The sequence below is a fragment of the Cucumis melo genome, chromosome 3 (genome assembly GCF_025177605.1).
Source record: "Cucumis melo cultivar AY chromosome 3, USDA_Cmelo_AY_1.0, whole genome shotgun sequence".
Classification (NCBI taxonomy): domain Eukaryota; kingdom Viridiplantae; phylum Streptophyta; class Magnoliopsida; order Cucurbitales; family Cucurbitaceae; genus Cucumis; species Cucumis melo.
In genome coordinates, this window is record NC_066859.1 from 1,457,085 (window position 1) to 1,476,483 (window position 19,399).

Genomic DNA, 19,399 nt, shown 5'->3' on the forward strand with positions numbered 1-19,399 from the left:
CAAGAAAAGAATAGAGATATAATTTGGGAAAAGCAAAGAGAAGAAGACAGAAACTTAAAAAAGCAGTCAACGTTGGGATAACGTCACCAAATATGTATAATATGTTCAATGAGGGAAGCAAAGGCTGCCAAAGGGGCCGTCCATTGTCCCACACACACCCATTCTCTCATCTCCTAAATAATTAAAACCCTAAAACACTCAACAAAAGTGCTTTCATTTAATTAACAAATGAAAGAGGAGGGAATGGCAAGATGTTTCCTTTTTTTTTTCTTTACAATTCTCTCTTCTTTTTTGTTATGCTTTGAAAAGGGTGTGTGCTTGTGCTTGTGCTTGTGTTTGTGTTTGTGCTGAGTCAGAAGCTTCATGTTCTTAATATACATGTAATTGTTTATTATGACACAAAAAAAATATAGAGAACAAGCATGAAAAGGGAAATTTTATATGCCATGTCGTGTTAAATTATGATTGCATAATCTAATTCTAGTTTTGGTGGAGATGTAAACATAGATAATATATCTTTTAACTGGTTTAATCATATTCAAGTTGATAGGCGTGATTTTTATATGTATAGTTGAAAATATCAATTGCTATAAGTTCCTTACATACAATTTTAACAGTGATATTTTCTCAGTCATGACATTAAAAATATGTATCTATTATAAAGAAAGGCTTTTTTCTTAATATATATATATATATATATATATATATATATATATATGAATGTTTTTAAAAATAGTTATAGATTTAGTTATATCATATCGTGGAGGGAAGGTCAATTGTCAAAATTGTGATTAAAAATGAAAACTGTGATTGACATGAACATTAATTAGAGTAGGGCTCTACCACGACCACTTGTGATGAGTGAAACCATTCTTAAGGTGATACTGAAATCCAGACAATTAAGTGTTATATGACGTAAATAAAATGTAAGTTTCATTGGTTTAATTTCTAAGGATTGTGGATCATCTTGCATTAATGTTGGTAGGTCGTTCATAACAAAATCTCATTTTATTTTTTGGAATGGAGTGAAAGTCCCAAATTGAATAAATAAGGAGATGACCATGGATTTACTAGGGATGACAAATAAGTCTAAGAGATTAAGATGACCTTTTGGGTGGAACAAAAAATAAAAGTCATGGAAACGTATGTCCAAAATGGATAATATCATACAATTGTTATATATATATATATATATGAACATTTGTTGTCTCATTTCATAACAAAATGGATAATATCATTACATAGGAACGTTTGTTGTCTCAAATAACACTCATGGTTTACCAAATATTGAACAAAAAGAATTAAAATTAGAAAGAAAAACAAAGGTATTGATGAATGAAGAAAGGAAGAAAAAAGAGAAGAAGAAACATAGATAGGTATATTAATTAATATTATAGCAAGAGAGAAACATGTCGTGTACATGTCTGAAACATAAGAGAAACATGCGTGCTCCCATTCCACTCACAAATATCACTACTACTTAAAACATTTATTATTAATAATCAAATCAAATCAAATATTAATTATTATTCTTAATTTATAACTTTAAACATTTTAATTCCCTTTTTAACCTCTTGTGTTACCCAACATCGGATGTGGGGTTAATTTTTTTCTTTTTTACCTTTTACGCGTGACTCTCCCACTTATTACCATTCCTATATTTTTACCATATCATCTAAACTCTAATTACTTTTTTGTTTTTGTTAACAAACAACACTATTTAATTATGTTTTATACTCTAATTAATTTATATATTAATCTTAGTGATTATTTTCTTCATTTTTTCTATTTTTTCCTTCCCAAAAATTTCATGTTTATTCTTCATATGAGTGAGAGATTTTGAGACTTTTATCAATTATATAACATAGCGTTTGGCGAAAGAGTATGATTCTTAAGTTTAAATAAAATTGGTTAGTCGTGAGATATCGATAAATAATGAACAATAAATAAATAAGAAGTGGACCGAGTCAACAAAACGTTAGTACTCTCCAAACTCACACCTAATTACCTACCACATATTTTTTATGTTTTTGTCATAAAATAATTATTCAAAAAGACCATCATAATATAGTTGGTAGAAATTTGAATTGTTAGATACATGAGATAAAAACTACAAAATATACCCTAGATTCTATATAGCACGCTGCTTTGTTACTGGAGCATATAAATATATATATATATATATATATATATATATACCCTAGATTTGAATTGTTAGATACGCGCGCGCACTTTTTTCAATTATTTATGAATTTATTAAAAGACAATCATATCGTGATTATTTTGTTAGACAATTTGTTTTTATTTTCACTCCCAACCATTTCCCTCTTTCTAATTAAATAAACCTCTCTTTTGACTCTTTAGGGCTTCCTATAGAGAATTAATTAGGTCATTTTAGAGTGTTGGTCTTTCATATTATTGGTGTCTTGGTATTTTGTCTAAGAAGAAAACATGCTTCACTAAACAGAAACAAACCTTATACATCGGTTACAAAGCAAAACAGCATGCTCAATCATACATGCCTATAAGTCACAAGGGTATGTTAAACAATCCATACATTCCCCCTCTCATATTAGACATATAGCCCACCCAACTACCTTATTACATGAAATGATTTAAATCTTTCACCATATAAGTTTGAACTTAATTTTCCCTAACTCGATCCTTCACATTTTTTAACCTCAGTAACCACTTGGATTAATTTGAAAAGTCATTCATCTTAACATACTCAAGCCTACATGACTTTGTCTCTATATTAATGAACGAACGTTGATGAGAAGTGCAACAAAGTCTCATGTTTAGCCAAGGTGATCTTAGGTATGTAAAAGTTGATAAAGATAACTTTATTTATTGATATAAGATTTTTTAAGTAGTTTTATAAGGAAAGTCGTAAAAATTTGTGTGCATAAAAATAGGTGGGAGGTTGATTGTAATTCACATTGTAGAAATAAACTTCTCCTTGTTTTCTTATAAAACAGAAAGTACCAAAGAGAACACATGCCATAAATAATTAAGCATTTTGCATCTATTAGAAAGGGGAAGAAACATAGATTTGTGATGTGTCCACGTTGGTTTTGTTTGGTATCTAATCCTAATCCATATTTATTTAAATCAACAAAAGGGGATCTAAATGCAATGATAACAATCAGTAGCAACCATCTTTTGGTTCCTTGATAAATGAAATTAACAGTGATGGGACAGACATTAATATCAAAGATATTAATTAATTTATATTTGTAAAATTTAGAATCGGTTAGATATCGGACTATTTTATATATCGAAAGGTCAACGAAGACTTAAAGTTTAAAGACCTCTTCGATACAATTTTTAAAAACGAATGATATTATTTTTACATGCCACTCCTCAATTTTTTAGAAAGATATGATAAGTATGCATGCTATTAAACAAAGAAGTTTGAGATAATTCACTCCCTCATCTCATTTAAAGAACCCAACGAAGGTGTTTATACAAATGGGGAGGGAAGATTAATAGGTTATTAAGAAAATTACAAATATACTTTAACCGCCATTGATAAAATTAACTTATTTTACAAATTCAACAAATTATCTGAACAAAACTTTATATCATTAGGTGCATCAGAGAATTCCAAGTAGGCTGACGAACTCTTACCATTCATTGTATTAGAACTCCAATTTCATTCATATAAAATCAAACAAATACGAAGATATTGTTGTCAGAGAATAGTTCAAAAATAGAGGTATACGAGGGAGTGGTTGAAGGAGAACTAATACGAGAGGGGAAGAACAAATAAATTAAATAGAAGTATTCAGATTCAAACATATATATATATATATATATATATATATATATATATCATTATCATGGTTTAGGATTGATAATTCGACAAGTGTAGTTTATTTTTGATATGCATGTAACACCAGATGTCAGCAAAAGAGCAAACATTCTCCCACAAATTATTACTAAATGCTCGTTTTCGTATAGTTGTTACAATTACTTCTTTCATTTTTGATAGTCCAACAAATAGAAATCCATGAATTAAAGATGATTTTGCTCTTTTGAGATTTCTATCTAATAATGCATAGAGCCTTGCGCTAAGGAACTGTCATCCCATCCACCCCTTGAAATTACAATTATAAACAATTTATTATATACATACATACATATTGATATGCTTTTGTTATGTTCATTTTGTCCTTCTTTCCAAATGCTTTTCACTTTTTTTTCTTTTAGTTCACAATACTAAAAAAAAATGTAATTCCATAATCTTTTTCTCTCAGCTCATACAGATATCGCATGCGCTCGCTGACCACTATCTTTGTTCTACTTTTATATGGAGACCAAAGCTTTTGCCTTTTTGCCCCTTTATTTAATTCACTTCTTTACATCCTGTCTCTTCAAATTAATTAGTTTTACAAAAGCCCTTCCTCTATAAATAATACACAAACAGCCCCCCAAGTTTCCATTCACCAAAAAAAGAAAAACAATCCCATCTTGTGTCTTTTGTTTCTGTGTTAGCTTCTCTAGTGTAGGAACCATAATATTAAATATGCATTACCAAACCACACCATCTTGGGGCTGTTACATGTCCACCTCCGTCCTCGAGGATCCCGTCGACCGTATAGAGCGGTTGGCAGCCGAGAACGCCGTCGTCATATTCAGCGTTAGTACATGTTGCATGTGTCACGCTATAAAACGGTTGTTTTGTGGAATGGGAGTGAATCCAACAGTCTATGAACTCGACGAGGATCCGAGAGGAGGGGACATGGAGAAGGCACTCATGAGACTTTTGGGAAGCTCCTCTCCTGTTCCTGTCGTGTTTGTCGGTGGTAAACTCGTGGGTGCCATGGATAGAGTCATGGCCTCCCATATTAGTGGAACTCTAGTTCCTCTTCTTAAAGATGCCGGAGCTCTCTGGCTTTGACTCTTAATCTCTTTTTCGAAATATTTATTGGAAAGGATTAGAGTAAGTGACTTACAGTCCTATATCCATTGGACTTTGAGGTTAACCTATCTCCCATGGTTTAGATGATCAGACAGTCATACTAAATCTATCCCAAGGAATAATCTTTTTTACTCAAAAATAAACCAAGGGAGAGAATACATTGTATGACCTTTTTCTTTTTCATTGATTCTTTTTTATAGAGGAAGAGGAGTGTCAGTGTCTGTTTTATGGGTTTTATCTATATTTGTCAGTCCCCACTACTTTGGACATACTAATTAATGTTCAATTTTGGTAAAACATTTATTATTATCTTTCTTTTTTCCTTTAATTTTGTTTAGTCATTTGGTTTAGTCTCTCTTTTGATTAGCAGAAAAAGATTGAAATGTAATAGCTGACCTCCCTCCTCTGTATTATTTGTTGTCGAGACAAATTAAGTGAATGAATGATATTTTATGGGTAGAATTTCTCTTTCAATATTATATTACTTATGAATGATATTTCATAAACCCAAGTCAAGTTAGTTAAGCATAATTTAGTTCGTTAATTAGAGAAGTTATATATTAAAGTTCAAATCTTTATCTACATTGTGATGTAAGAAAAAAGAAATATTATTTTTGAATATATATTAGTTGTGTTAATGTTTGAGTTTGATCATAGGTGAATTAGGTGATATGTGTTTTATAATAGAAAAAAGATGAATAAAAGAACGAGAAGAATAAAAGACAAATTTACGTGATTAATTTCCTAATAGTATGTTAACTATTTGTTATTATTCATGAGCGTGAAAGAATTCAGATAATGCTTTTATTATTTAGAAGATCAAACTATAAAATAATGCAAAATACTTATCACACCAACGAGATTAGAGAGGGTTTACATTTATTATACCCTCTAAAGTCTTAGACTGAAAGTCTTGAATAACTTAAAATGTATTGCTTTCAAGCTCTGATAAGAGATTCCGTGCATCATCATTAAAAATGTCAATATAACATATAAAAACATTTCAACGTATATAATAAATATATATATGATGCATATATTAATTTTGGATTTCTTTTTGTGTATGGAGTGTGATGTAACATATCATATTTTTATACATCTTTGCTATTGCTTCCTTTTCAGCTTTCTTTATCCAGAAATACAAAGTGGAGGTTTTAAATTTATTGGGATCTAACAATTTTAAAGGGTTTTCAAGTCAATTTACTTGAGGTCCTAACATATCATTTTTGTTCCTCTTCATCTTCTTTCTTTTCTTCTCATGGAGGAAAAAGTTTCCTGGTTAATTCTAATATTTTTATCTTTATATATACATTTGAAATTGTGTATAATTACCCCTGGAGTAATTTGTGTATTTTTCTTGCTACTTTGAATATTTATGATATGAAAAGTATCAGAGAATATTACTCGACTAGTATACTTTGTGTATATTTCGAATGCATTGGAAAATTATTGTAAAAGAGAAACTCAAAAAATTTAATTTCAAAAAATAAAAAAGAGATTGTGATCATGGAGTAAACTGTGAATTAGACAAGTGAGTAAAAATAAATACAACGACCATCATGTAATCTAAATTAAGTAATTAGAAAGAAGTCAAAAAGTTCGATGGATTGTATCATTCGTATATAAATAATAATAATAATAATAATAATAAATGGTAAAGAACCTCTTCAAGGTAGGCCCAATTAGCCATATCATAGCCCATTAACTTAGATTTAAACTTTAGGCCTTCTATATACATTTTTTTTTCTAAAATGTAGCCCTCAACATCTATAATTTATCAAAGAAAGAAACTTGTCACCCCTCACAATTCTCTAATAAAGTATTGCAAATTGACAATTTCTTTTTATTAAAAACATTTAATTGCTTTCATTTTTTACAACCTTAAGAGATGTATGGAATTAGATGCAATCTAGGATTGCAATTAATCAATATTGTTATCAAGATTAACATATTACAAAAAACTGAGTTTGATTCAATAATAGTATTGAAGCCACCTCCATCCTTAAAGGTTGATGGGTTCAATCATCCATATCATATAATTGAGAATTAACCTTCACAATTTGACTATATTTCATTTCTATTAAATATTCAATCGAAATAAATAAATGAATAAATATTTTTTTAAAAAATCTAATAACACATAACATGTAATATCACAAGGAACAAATCTATAGTAATTAATCCAAGAGATCTCCCTTTCCAATGACCTATGTATATAATATGAGATTTCTTCCTAGTTCTTAACACTATTTTTCTTGTTCTTGTACATTGTTTGTAAGTTATAATAATTATATATATATATATATATATACACATATATATATGTACATATATATAGATAAAAACTATAACAACAAATTCATGATGATTAAAATAAACAAAAACAAAAAAATTAAAATAAACAAAAACAAAAAAATCACAATTATATTATTGAATTGTATGTAATAAAAAGAATAAAAATATCCTCCTCAGCATCTCCATGCAGAAGCTGCAATAAGAGCCCTATCTTGCCACCCCAACAACAAGCATCCTTTGTCCTCAGTCAATCTATATCCATCACATGAATACAAACCAAGCAATATTTTTGATTGTGTCACTGCATTACTACTCAACGCCACTCCTTTAAACCCTTTTGCTTCCATTAATTTCCTCCATTTCTCGAGCCTCTCGTGTCGTTCTATCCGCTCCGGTCCTTCACATGCCACGATGTTTCTTATCTCCGGAGCAAATATATATTGTTCCACCTTTGCCCGTTGCGCTGAATCCGGCGGAAATGTTGCGTCCAGTGAGTCGAAAATCGCAGAGTAATAATGTAAAGCTTCAAGAAACCTCCCCAAGAAGTACGGCCCGTTATGGCTTGCTTCTTGTTCAACTAGGGTAACGATATTTGGAGCCTGATCTCGGATCATTCCTAGTAAATTCCCAAGGCTCTTTCCAGGGACACGGTGGAGACGGTTCACAGCATTAACCGCTAGAGCCTCACCAACGCGACGGTTGAACATGTTTGGTTTTAGGGATTCAAGTTGTTCGCCGATTGCATGGAATTCGAAAGGGACGTTGAGAGAATGAGCGAGCTCAGTTAAGCAACGACCAGTCTCTCGAACGGCGTCGATGGAAGGGCCGACACCGGTGATTCGGAGGAAAGGGGAGCCACCGGGGCGAGCGGCTAGGGCTTGCATGAAAGCTGGCCATTGGTAGCCTTGGAGAATATCAAGATCAATGACATGTACACGTTCTTCAGCTTCAAAGGCTTCAAAGATGGCTTGATTAGCAGTGAAATGAGCAAATTTGACATAAGGACAAGCTTGATAAACAATTTGATAAATCTTGAGAATTTCAAGGGAGTTTTGAGGGAATGGAGGGATTGAAGAAGAGGGTTTCGAGGTTGTGAGAGTGGCAGCAAGACGAGCAGTTAAAGCTTCAGTGAAACAAGAAGCAACTCTTTGCATGGAATCACCAATGGGAGTTACAACTCTATTGAGATGATGAAGATATCTTCTAGCTAACATGTAATCTTCTTTTGCTACTGCTTCTGCACATGCAAGAAGGAGGTGCACCAGTTGAAGTCCACTATCTTGTTCCTATATATGTTTTAAAAAATTGGATATATTAATTTACACCTCTTTAAATCAATCATAATATATTACCCTATGATTTTGTAGTTGAATTCATATTTCTGAACAAGAAACGGGTAATGAGAGAACAACACAAATGTACCCGAATATCTTTAACTTACGTTGATATATATGTTGACACCTTTATTATACCTTGAAAGTAATATCCTTAATTCAAAAAGGAATGTACAAAAAGATAGATATATCCAATGAGAAAGAACTAAAACCTCCTTTGATGATAATTAACCATTTTGGTTTCAAAATTGTGTTTGTTTTTTCATAATTTTTCTTACTTGTGGTTTTTGGTATTTTCTTTGTAGAAATTTGATTTCTTTAGCTAATTTTTTAAAATGAAAAACAAAAACTACTTTAGTTTTTTTAGCATTAAAAATTTAGGTTTGATTTTGAAAACACTTTTAAAATGTAGACAATAAAAAATAGAAGGATAAGATACTTATAGGCTTAATTTTAAAAAATAGAAAATAAAAAACTAAATAAAGTTTAAATAGTTATCAAACAGGACAAACTTTTCCTTTTCTCTTTCTTGCTAAAGTATTGTCACGACATTTCTTAACATGATCATTTCATCTGTTTTCCCTATGATTTATTCATTGGTTAAATGCACAAACTTTCAAGTTTAATTAGTGTTCAAAAGGATGTTGTAAGATTAAAGTGATCAACCCTCCCATCTAAGTAATTAAACAGACAGTGATCTTTAACTAATAAATACCTGCTCAGATCCAACAGGAACAGGAGCCATCAAGCTATGGTTGAGCTGATTTTGGGGCTGCTTAGGTGGTGGCAGCAGCGGTAACGACGGTGGTGGCAGCTGCGGCGGATTCTCTTGTCCTTGATCTCCTTGTTGTGGCAATGAGGCAGTTGTAATATTAGAACTTCCAATTTGATTATAGAATTCCCTCTCCACAGTTGATGATTCTTGATTTGATCCACAAATAATATTTGAAGAATTTGGAAGAGCCAAATCCTCAAAAATAATAGGTGGAAGAGAAGAAGTTGATATATCATAATATTGCAATGATTCTCCAATACCTGAAATCTTGCTCATGTTTTGATGATATGTTTCAAATCCTTCTTCCTGATAATCTTCCAATAATTCTCCAATAGTTTGAATTGAATTAGAAGAATTATTATTTCCCTCAATTGCTTGCATATATTGATTGCTTGGTGAATTAAAGACTTTATGAAGTGGACTAAGTCCTTTCCCTTTTTGAACACTACTTGAAGCTCCAACTTGAGAGCAACTCCTTGGAGGAGAACACTGCATCATTGCTTGCCCATAATTGTAGTTATAATAGTTGAAACTCAAGTTTTGAGGCGACGATAAGCTCCGCGCGGGGGACGAGATCATGAAATCGCAATCGAGTTGGTCAGCGAACAAGGAATCCCATACCGAGTTGTCGGGTGATTGGATATCGATATCGCCATCGATGTCGAATTTTGGAGCAGGGAAGTCGAGGCTAGGCGGGGTGAGGGCGGTTTGCTCCAAGTGATCGGAAGAGGATACTGGTGCGGTTTTGGCGGAAACGGAATCCGTAGGGGAAGTAGGGTGAGGAAGATGGTGTTGTTGCTTGGTGGTGCAAGTTGAGGAGGGTTGATCAGTAGTAGTATTAGTACTCTTCCTGGATCCAATGCTTCCACAGAGAGAATTGATCATCTTTGATTTTTCTTTTTTGGTAATTCTCTAATGAAATTCTCAAACACACACCCAGAAGATTAGATAAAACAAGTTTTTTTTTCTTCTTTTTTTATGAGAAAGAAACAAGTTAATTAAAAAGAGGGAATTTTGATATAAAAGAAAGAACTTTTGGAAAGAAGGGAGTTTGGTTGTTTATATAATGGTGATGGGATTTTTGTCAGTTAGTAGAAAGAATAAAAAATTAGGGTCTTATATTATTATTATTATTAATTATTATTATTATTATTATTATTATTATTATTATTATTAATTATTATTATTATTATTATTATTATTATTAATTATTATTATTATTATTATTATTATTATTATTATTATTATTATTATTATTATTATTAATAATAATAATAATAATAATAATAATTATTATTATTATTATTATCATCATTATATGGATGAATTATTATATGATTTCATAATCAAAATTATAATTAATTTACCTAGATTTTGTTGAGCTGTTTCCTAGAGAAATTAACGTTGTTTTTTTTTTAAACTGTTTTACTGTCCCTTAAGAGAGTTCAAAAGTCTTAGGTTGTGGGAGTGGGGAAGGCCCAAAATCTCATTTATCTCCCAAACATGGGGCCGGCTGATCATTGGAAGGGAAGATACCCTTAATATTAAAACAAAAAAAAAAAAAAAGTGATAAATATAGCAAAATTTATAACCACATAGATTGCGTAGTACTAAAAATGGTCTCAATAACTAACTAAAAGATTATGGAGATCAATTCATGTGACAACCTACCGACGACACCTAAATGTCGTAAGGTCAGGCGAATTTACTTAAGAATTAATGTCGGGTCTATTGTTGAATTTGTTATCCATTATAAAACGACCCAAAAAAATTGCCAACTTGGATAAATTATCTTTTCAAAACATTGAAATGGAGATTCGAATCTCTCTAAATCTCTTTGGTCCATAACATATACCGTAATTAGTGGAGGTATATACTTAGAATGTGTTTGAGAAAGATTAACATCAGAAGCATAGTGGTAGTTGTAACTTGTATTTATAAAATTGAGCTCACAAACTTCTAGTCCTCTTCTTTCTCCTTGCTTCCTTGTACTATCTTGTTTTATCATTAATGAAGCGGGGATAATGAGAATGCTAAAGCGGTGTTCAACTAGTGGAGATGCTCGACTACACCTACTTATTTATTTATTGTATCTTTCTCAAAAAGAAAATTGACCTCACAAACTAAATTGTAACAACTTGTTGAATCCTTGGAAGAAATAGAAAAAAATAATTTCGAAACATATAATTGTGACTTCCATTTATATATATAGAAAAGGAATGTAACAATAGTTAATTTTATGTTAATTATTGTATTCTTGGAATCTTAAAAGGGCAGCGTTTATTATATATATATAATGATATGATTGATTTAAGAGCATATCTAGAATAATTGTAGTTTAACATATAGGACCAAAATAAATATCTAAACTCACGAAGAAAAAAAAGAAAAAACAATAATGTAAATTATCAATTTTGGATTTTCTTTTTAAAGTTCATGCATTTTAAAACAATTATACACTGATTAACTTGTTGTTTGATTAATAAAATTAATTAGAGAAGGATAATTATCATTTAATAAAAAATATGTGGGAGAAACTTTCCTAAATATAACAAACTATTTGAAATAATAAAATTCATAAATTTAGTTATTTTTTAAATATTTCAAGTTTGTCCTTCCAACTTTGTCTCTTGACCGTATTTTTTTAATCTTCTCCTCTGTAATAATCGTCTGCGTACTTTCTTTTTTAGCTCCATTTTTTTGTTTTTAGATTTGGGTAACCAAATCTATTTCTTTCTATCGTTTTTATTGTTTTTTTTTCTCTATTTTTTAGATGTCATGTCTTTCTTCCTCTTTCTTTCTTTTTCTTTTTATTTTTTTCATTCACTGCCTGCATTGTATATCGTCTTTCTTCTTTTCTTTTTTTACGTTTAGATTAGTTTTATGTTTAGATTAGGTAATCAAATCTGATGATATATAAGAATCTTGCAAAAAAATTGGTTAGACATTTAAATTAGGGTAACCAAAACCAAAAGATTGTGTATAAAAAATATTCAAAAAAAAAAATTTTATACCAAATTTTGAAAAAAGAATCGTTTAAATTTGGGGCCAAATCTAAACGATTGTATAGCCAAATTTAAACGATCGTGTAGCCAAATCTAAATGATCATATACCAAATTTTGAAAAAAAATGGTTTATATTTGGGATAGCCAAATCTAAACGATCAGCCAAACGAACTAAATCTAAATAATCGTGTACCAAATTAGTAGTCAAATCTAGACAATCGTATAGCCAAATCTAAACGATCATGTAACCTAATTAATTAAACGTGTAACAAATTACTCAAATCTAACAGGACATTTTTGGTATTTTACATGTTGGGTCTATGGACTTTTTTTATTTTCAAAATTGTTATAGTATAAATACTTTGCCACTCTTTTATATTTTTTAAAAGATTCCAAATCTAAATCTCATTTTATGTGTTACGACCCATGACCTAAATTAATTATCGTTGGTCAATGATGAAATATAAAGACATTAATTAAACATTTTCTTTTTCGCTTATGTCAGTGTTTTCTTTTTAAAGAAAAATTAGGAAAGAAGATCAATTCACCATAATAGTATCTAATTAACAACATTAATATTAGTACATAATTTCTAATACAAACAATTCTTTCATGTTTTTTTCAGGTCATGTTTACTCCAATTTGAAAAATGGACCCAATTCATTAAATTTTGTCATTATTTATTTGTATTTCATTGTAATTAAGCGTAGTGAACAGTATGGCTCACCTCTAAATATATAATCAAAATATGAAATTGTATAGAACCATTTACCGCGTTTATCATTATCGTTATAAATAATGTAACTGTAACCATATGAGAGAGTTACAAATTTGTCATGTTTGTGGTTACCTTTATCGGTACTATTTTCTTTAATATACGGTTAGTTATAAAAGTAAAAGTGAATGTAACATATTCTTAATTTTAAGTAATCATGATAAAAAACAATCCATTTATGTTTGTGATTCGGATTCATTATGATTGATGGATCAATCAATGAAATATTCTTACTATTTACCAATTTTTATTAGAGTAATTACATTAGGTAACACTTTTGTAATGTCGACAAATTCCGTTGTGTGAGCTCAAAATACTAATTCTAGCCCTAAATCACATCACCATCCCAATTTTTTCAAGTAAAAAAACACCACAATCCCTAATTTGAATTAGGGTAAATTCATATGTAAAACTGTGTTATTTGTTCTTTTGTAGGCATAATTAATTAAGAAAGTTCATATATAGAAGACCTTCTCTTTATATCCTCTACAATTTTTAGAAAAATAGTTGGATCTTAAAATAATTTTTAATTCCTCTTTCCTACATAACTTAACATATGAACTTCCATGGGAAAAGTAGGAACATATTTTTTTTTTCTACCAGCACCCTAATTTTTGCTCTAATTTTTCATTTAAAAGTCTATTTATCTATTGAATTTTACTTTCTAAATTTTTTCTCTCACTTATCAATTTTCTTTCCATGCGCTTTTTTCATTGTTCAAGTAAAGTTAAATTGCCATTTTTTAAGCTATTAATGGAAAACTGTTTTAAAAAATATAAACCAATTCTTTTCTTTTTTGTTAATGTAATTGAAATATGGTTAATTTCAATTATAATATTTAAAATTTAAATTCATAATTAAAATTTTTTATTTGATTGTGAATTTGAAAATTCCAATTTGTAATTTTTTAAAACATGTTTTAAAAAATTACAAATGATTCTTTGTTATTTAAATGGGTTATTTCCAAGGATTGTTTTTGGAAAATCATTTTTAAAAATAACTATATCAAACCTGTTTTATCTGTTTTCTTGTACTCGCTATTTTTAAAAACATACAAATAAAAATGAATCACGAAGTAAATGAAACTTAAGTTATTTGATATTTTGAATAAATGAAGTTTTTTTAAGTAATTTATTCGTATGAAATTTTATGAATTATGTACCACATTTTAATCTAATAAAATTCACTTTGATTTTATATTCTTCTTATCGTTTAGCAAACAATGAGACTTTGGTTATTATTGCTTTTACAACCATTTTTCTGTCTATTTAATTTTCTCAATTATTCTAGACATTAAAGCTTCTAAGATATTAATATTTGGAGCAAGAGAGAATTATATCTTAAAAAGCGAAAAAGTACTAAGATGACTCGTCACACAATTGTAGATGTCAAATGGAAAGTATAGACATCAATCGTAACAAGTAAAAGAGAAAGGGTACAGGAGTTGGTAACTCAATTAAGGGATACAACCTACGTTTGGGAGGCAATGTGCCCAAAAAGAATAATCCACTAACATCAACAAGTTTACAATGTAGTATTTATCTACAATACTCCTACTATTGTGACTCATATAGAGCACTCAACTAGTATTACCACTCTGGCTTAGTTCCTCTAGATATGAGACTTTCTCCTGAGGAGTACTTAGGTTCTCCTACATATAAGATCCCTTCACCTTTCACGTACTTAAGCTCTCCCAAAGAGTGATAATATTAGTGAATTCCATTTTGGGTTCGACAGTATATGTGAGACTCCTCTCACGATGTTATCTTTCATTCACATCAACAAATTCCCTTCACTGATGAATCTTAGGATCCTAATATAGAACGCTTCTTATTTTAAAATAATATATAAAGTCAACACCTCAATTTTAAAAAAAATCCACATAAATGATTACTCTTATGTTCATAATTATTTGTTTAAATCTATGAATTAATGGTATAAGATTAATGAATGGGTCGTGTTGAGAAAGAAAAGTTCTTAATTAAACCTATATGCGTATTTGTCTATTGGGCATAATTTATCCTAATATTTAAACTTATTAAATACTATTCATAAATTACAATGAAACACAACTTTGAGATGTTATGATATATATATATATATATATATATATATATATATATATATATATATATATATATATATATATATATATATATCAATACTATACTTTCAAATATTTTATTTTCCATCTTCTAATTTTTCATTTAAAACTATTTATTTTTTAGTCCTCTTATATGGCATATTATAGGGGGAATTTTGGACCTATGGAAAAACCAAGAGATAAAATTAAAGTTTTAGAATAAAATAAAAAATAGTTACGTTGTTTTGATCCCGAAACAAGTGAACATGCCTAGGTAGATATTGCTAGAAACTAAAGTAAGTGGGTGAAGCGATCAAGATATCTGACTTAAAAGGGCTTGCCTCGGCCTAGCTCAATCTCTAAGGTTAAGACCAAACAAATTTACATCAAGCTTACTCATTTGCATGCCTAGTACAATTGGAAGAAAGTGGATGGTTCGGCCTAAAAGTTCAATGCTAGCCTACATCAAATGATTCTTTTCGTGTAGACTTAACCAAACCTTTTGGAGTTCTATTCGTGAAAGGATTGAGGAAACTCTAGGTTTAACCCCACTATATATAGAACTAAAAACTCCATATCACGTGTTCATCTTCTTCCTATAAAAGTTTGTGTGTTCTGTTCTTATGTAAAAAACTAACTTAAGGATTAGAGTTTTTGTGGTAGGACACCACACTCATATTTTTTCTCTGGCGTTTTGCATGCAATGCAAATTACAAATTAAAAGTTGGTGACATGTAAAGATCATGTGAATTCTCTGGATCAAATTTAGCTATACTTATAACATTCTAGATTGAGGTTGCAGCTGAGACACACCTTCCAAAAGAATTTTATTGAATGAAAAATAAAAATTTCACTGCCAAAGATTATTAATAATAATAATAATAATAATAATAATAATAATAATAATAGAAATAGAGAAAAGTTTCACAAGGATACCAAAATGAAATTTGATACAAAATCCAATCATTAATGATCATGAAATACATTCCAACCTATTAATTAGTCCAAAACATCACCAATACCTAATTTTCTTTAATTCCTATATACTCTTAATCTAAGTGTGTAACCTTTGTCATTATCAAAATAAAGACTTCACTCTAATTGTCATTATCAAAACAAAGACTTTAGTCTAACAAAAAAATCATTATTCTACCAATCATTATTCTAATGAAAAATTATCATAATTATACAATTTACAGCCATAATCCATCATGCATTCCCATTTCAAAGATTGTAAACTCCACAATATAGAATTTGAATACATAAATATAGATATATTCTTCACTTACTACAGCTACATCATTGCCAACTAATTAATATATAAAATTTTCACTCCTAACAAATAAAAAAAAAAACATTAAACATAACTCAAAACACTATTCTAATGTAATATGATCTCTACGTAATAACATGATCAGATTATGAAAAATCAACATGCATGTATATTATTGTTTGTTCATATATATACTGTATTCGCTTAGACAAGTTGAAATTGGAGAGGAAAATGTCTATATATATAAGAGTTAAAGGAGTATAATGTTGATTGCATGAAAGTAGTTTTTTGAGATGCATTATGGTTTGGTAGGATGCATTGGGAAAAGTAAAAAAGAAAAAGTTGTAAGGGTAAAATTGAAATAAAAAAAAAAGAAAATGACAAAAGGAAAACATAGGCAAAATCGTCGGTTATAGTGTGGTTGGCGCCGTCTAACCCTTGGATTTGCCAAAGGAATTCAGTGTTTGTCTTTTTTTTTTTGCACTTTTCATCCTTAGTCGGCCAATTAAATTCTCCTCTTTTCGTTTTATTACATTTTTATTCTCTTTTTCTCTCACTCTCACCAAATCTATCACTCTTTTCAAAGCAAATTCCAACCTTAATTTCAATTAATTATCTCTTAAATATATGTTTCATAATTAATTAATATAATTACCTCTAAACCTTTACATTTCTTCCATTCTTTTATTTTTTATTTTTTATTTTTAGTAGTGGTTTAACATAGTAGGATATTCTTGTAATGTCATTCTCTTGTTTGAATTAATGTTTTTTCCATACTTATTGGACAACCTATAAAATTTCAAGTACACAATTGAAAGTAGGAAGAGTAAATTTGTTGTAACTTGCATTGATTTTAAGCTTTTGAGTTAAAGGGCTAACATGAATATTACTCAACTAGTTAAGAGGTTTGAAGTTCTATGCAATATAAACTGAAAAAAAAAAAGAATTGGAGTTTGGTGGTGATTCAACTGTACGATATGTACACTTCTAAACACTATTTTTTTCTTTTTCTTTCTTGTTTTAAATTAGCTTAAACATATTGTTGCATCCAATATGGATCCTCTTTTCTCAATAAACCAAACAAAATTGAAGCAAATGATAAAGTTCAAAATTGTATGCTTATACCTAACTTTAGTTGACAAAACAAACAAAAGTGCATATGATATTAATTTTTAAAATTAAAGTAGAAAAATAGAAAGAACAAAAAGGTATTAAAAAAAAAGAGATATTAAAAAAAAAAACTTTTGGTACGTAGGTAGGGAAGAAAGTTTCAAGTCAAAGGATATATATAGGGTTAAATAGTTGAGAATTGGTATGAAATAATAGAATGGAAAAGGGTTGGAAAAAGGTTGTTGATATTATTGAGAAGAACAAATTAGGAAGAAAAAGATGAATATATACAATTACAAAATTACAAGACTTGGTCTTCATAATTATGTGTCCTTAAGGAAGAAGATATTATATGAATTCTAATTAAATGGAAAACTTAAAGTTGTATGCTTTGAGCTATTTTGGGAGACACACACTAACTTGTTTTATCCTTTGTATTCTTACTTCTTAATTTCTCAACTCAACCATATGATATGATATGATAATATATATATTAGTTGAATGCTATATTGGACCATATACAAATAAAAGATTTGTAATTTTTAGAGGAATAATCTAATTTAAATTTATTATCTCATAATTATCTTAAATTTTCTATTTTTTTCATTAATAAGATTTTGTCAAAAATTGACCTTATCATTAAATAAAAAAAAATTAATAAGAATTTGATTATATTTAATCACAATAAAATAGTCAATTGCATTTATTACCAATTAGGGTAATTGTTATTTGTTTTAATTGAAACATATCACTCCATGTTCAACTATTTTCGTTCCATTTCCATTTCGTTTCACCCCTCCATTTTTTCTTCTGCCATTAAATTTTGTGATTTATTGTATATCGTTCATCTTTGGATTTAATCTTCATTTTTTTTGGTGAGTTTATACTAATATGAAGGATATATGAGTATGTTGTTTTACAGTTATTATTTTTTTTTTCTATTTTTTCATATATTTAAAGTTTTTTTTCCTAAATTCACACCGTATATATTTCATATTATTTGTTAATATCAATCCGAATGTAAACATTCAATATACATTAGCATATATATATATATATATATATATATATATATATCCACATATACATATAATTATCAAATCTCCAATAAACTTTCCATCCTACAATTTAATTAAATAACGTCCATAATTATTTAATTAAAATTATTTAATTAAATTCAACTTCAACAACACTAAAAATCCACAACTTTACTTAATTCTCTTAACTTACCATTTAATCAAAAACTCAACAAACACCACATGCCAAAACCTCTAATTAATTAAATATTCATCCAACAAATATTTAATTGATTTCAATTCTCACATAAATCAAATAATTCTCATTAAATGAATTCAAAATAACGCCCAATAAATTAAATCTAATTAAACAAAATTAAGATAATTAACTCCAAAATTATCTTAATTTTTTTGGGGCGTTACAATCTTCCCTCTTTTATGAAACTTTCGTCCTCGAAAGTTATAATCTTTAAACAACTTGGGATACTTGGCTCTCATGTCTTAATTAAAACAAATTCTACCAAATTCCAAAATCTTTAATTAAATATACACACCCATGTATATATATTTAATTAATTCAACACAAAACAACCGAATACATTCCTTAACTTCCAAGTCTAGTTAATGTAATACCCATAATAAGTTCCTTCAATTTATGGGTTGTGACACTCCGTCTCTGTTCATTAGCAGATTCCCTAAACTCAATGTCAAGCTACCTCTACTAAAGTAAAAAATATATACAAATATTCCATTGCAAGTCCTCGCAACCAAAACCTGCATAATTCAGTACACATATCACAAATAAAAC

The 19,399-nt window shown here is 29.1% G+C and overlaps 2 protein-coding genes across 2 annotated transcripts; one reads left to right on the top strand and one right to left on the bottom strand.

Moving 5' to 3' along the window:
* The first annotated feature begins 4,457 nt into the window (after nucleotides 1-4,457).
* On the top strand, nucleotides 4,458-5,383 carry LOC103485463 (glutaredoxin-C1). Its single transcript, XM_008443083.3, has one exon. It carries the CDS (start codon nucleotides 4,529-4,531, stop codon nucleotides 4,901-4,903), a length of 375 nt encoding a protein of 124 aa, XP_008441305.1. The 5' UTR covers nucleotides 4,458-4,528; the 3' UTR covers nucleotides 4,904-5,383.
* Nucleotides 5,384-7,392: 2,009 nt separating this feature from the next.
* LOC103485711 (GRAS family protein RAM1-like) lies at nucleotides 7,393-10,213 on the bottom strand. Its single transcript, XM_008443409.1, has 2 exons — nucleotides 9,269-10,213; nucleotides 7,393-8,505 (listed from the first exon to the last, which is right to left on the bottom strand). The coding sequence occupies exons 1-2, from the start codon at nucleotides 10,211-10,213 to the stop codon at nucleotides 7,393-7,395; spliced, it is 2,058 nt and encodes a 685-aa protein (XP_008441631.1).
* Nucleotides 10,214-19,399: the final 9,186 nt, after the last annotated feature.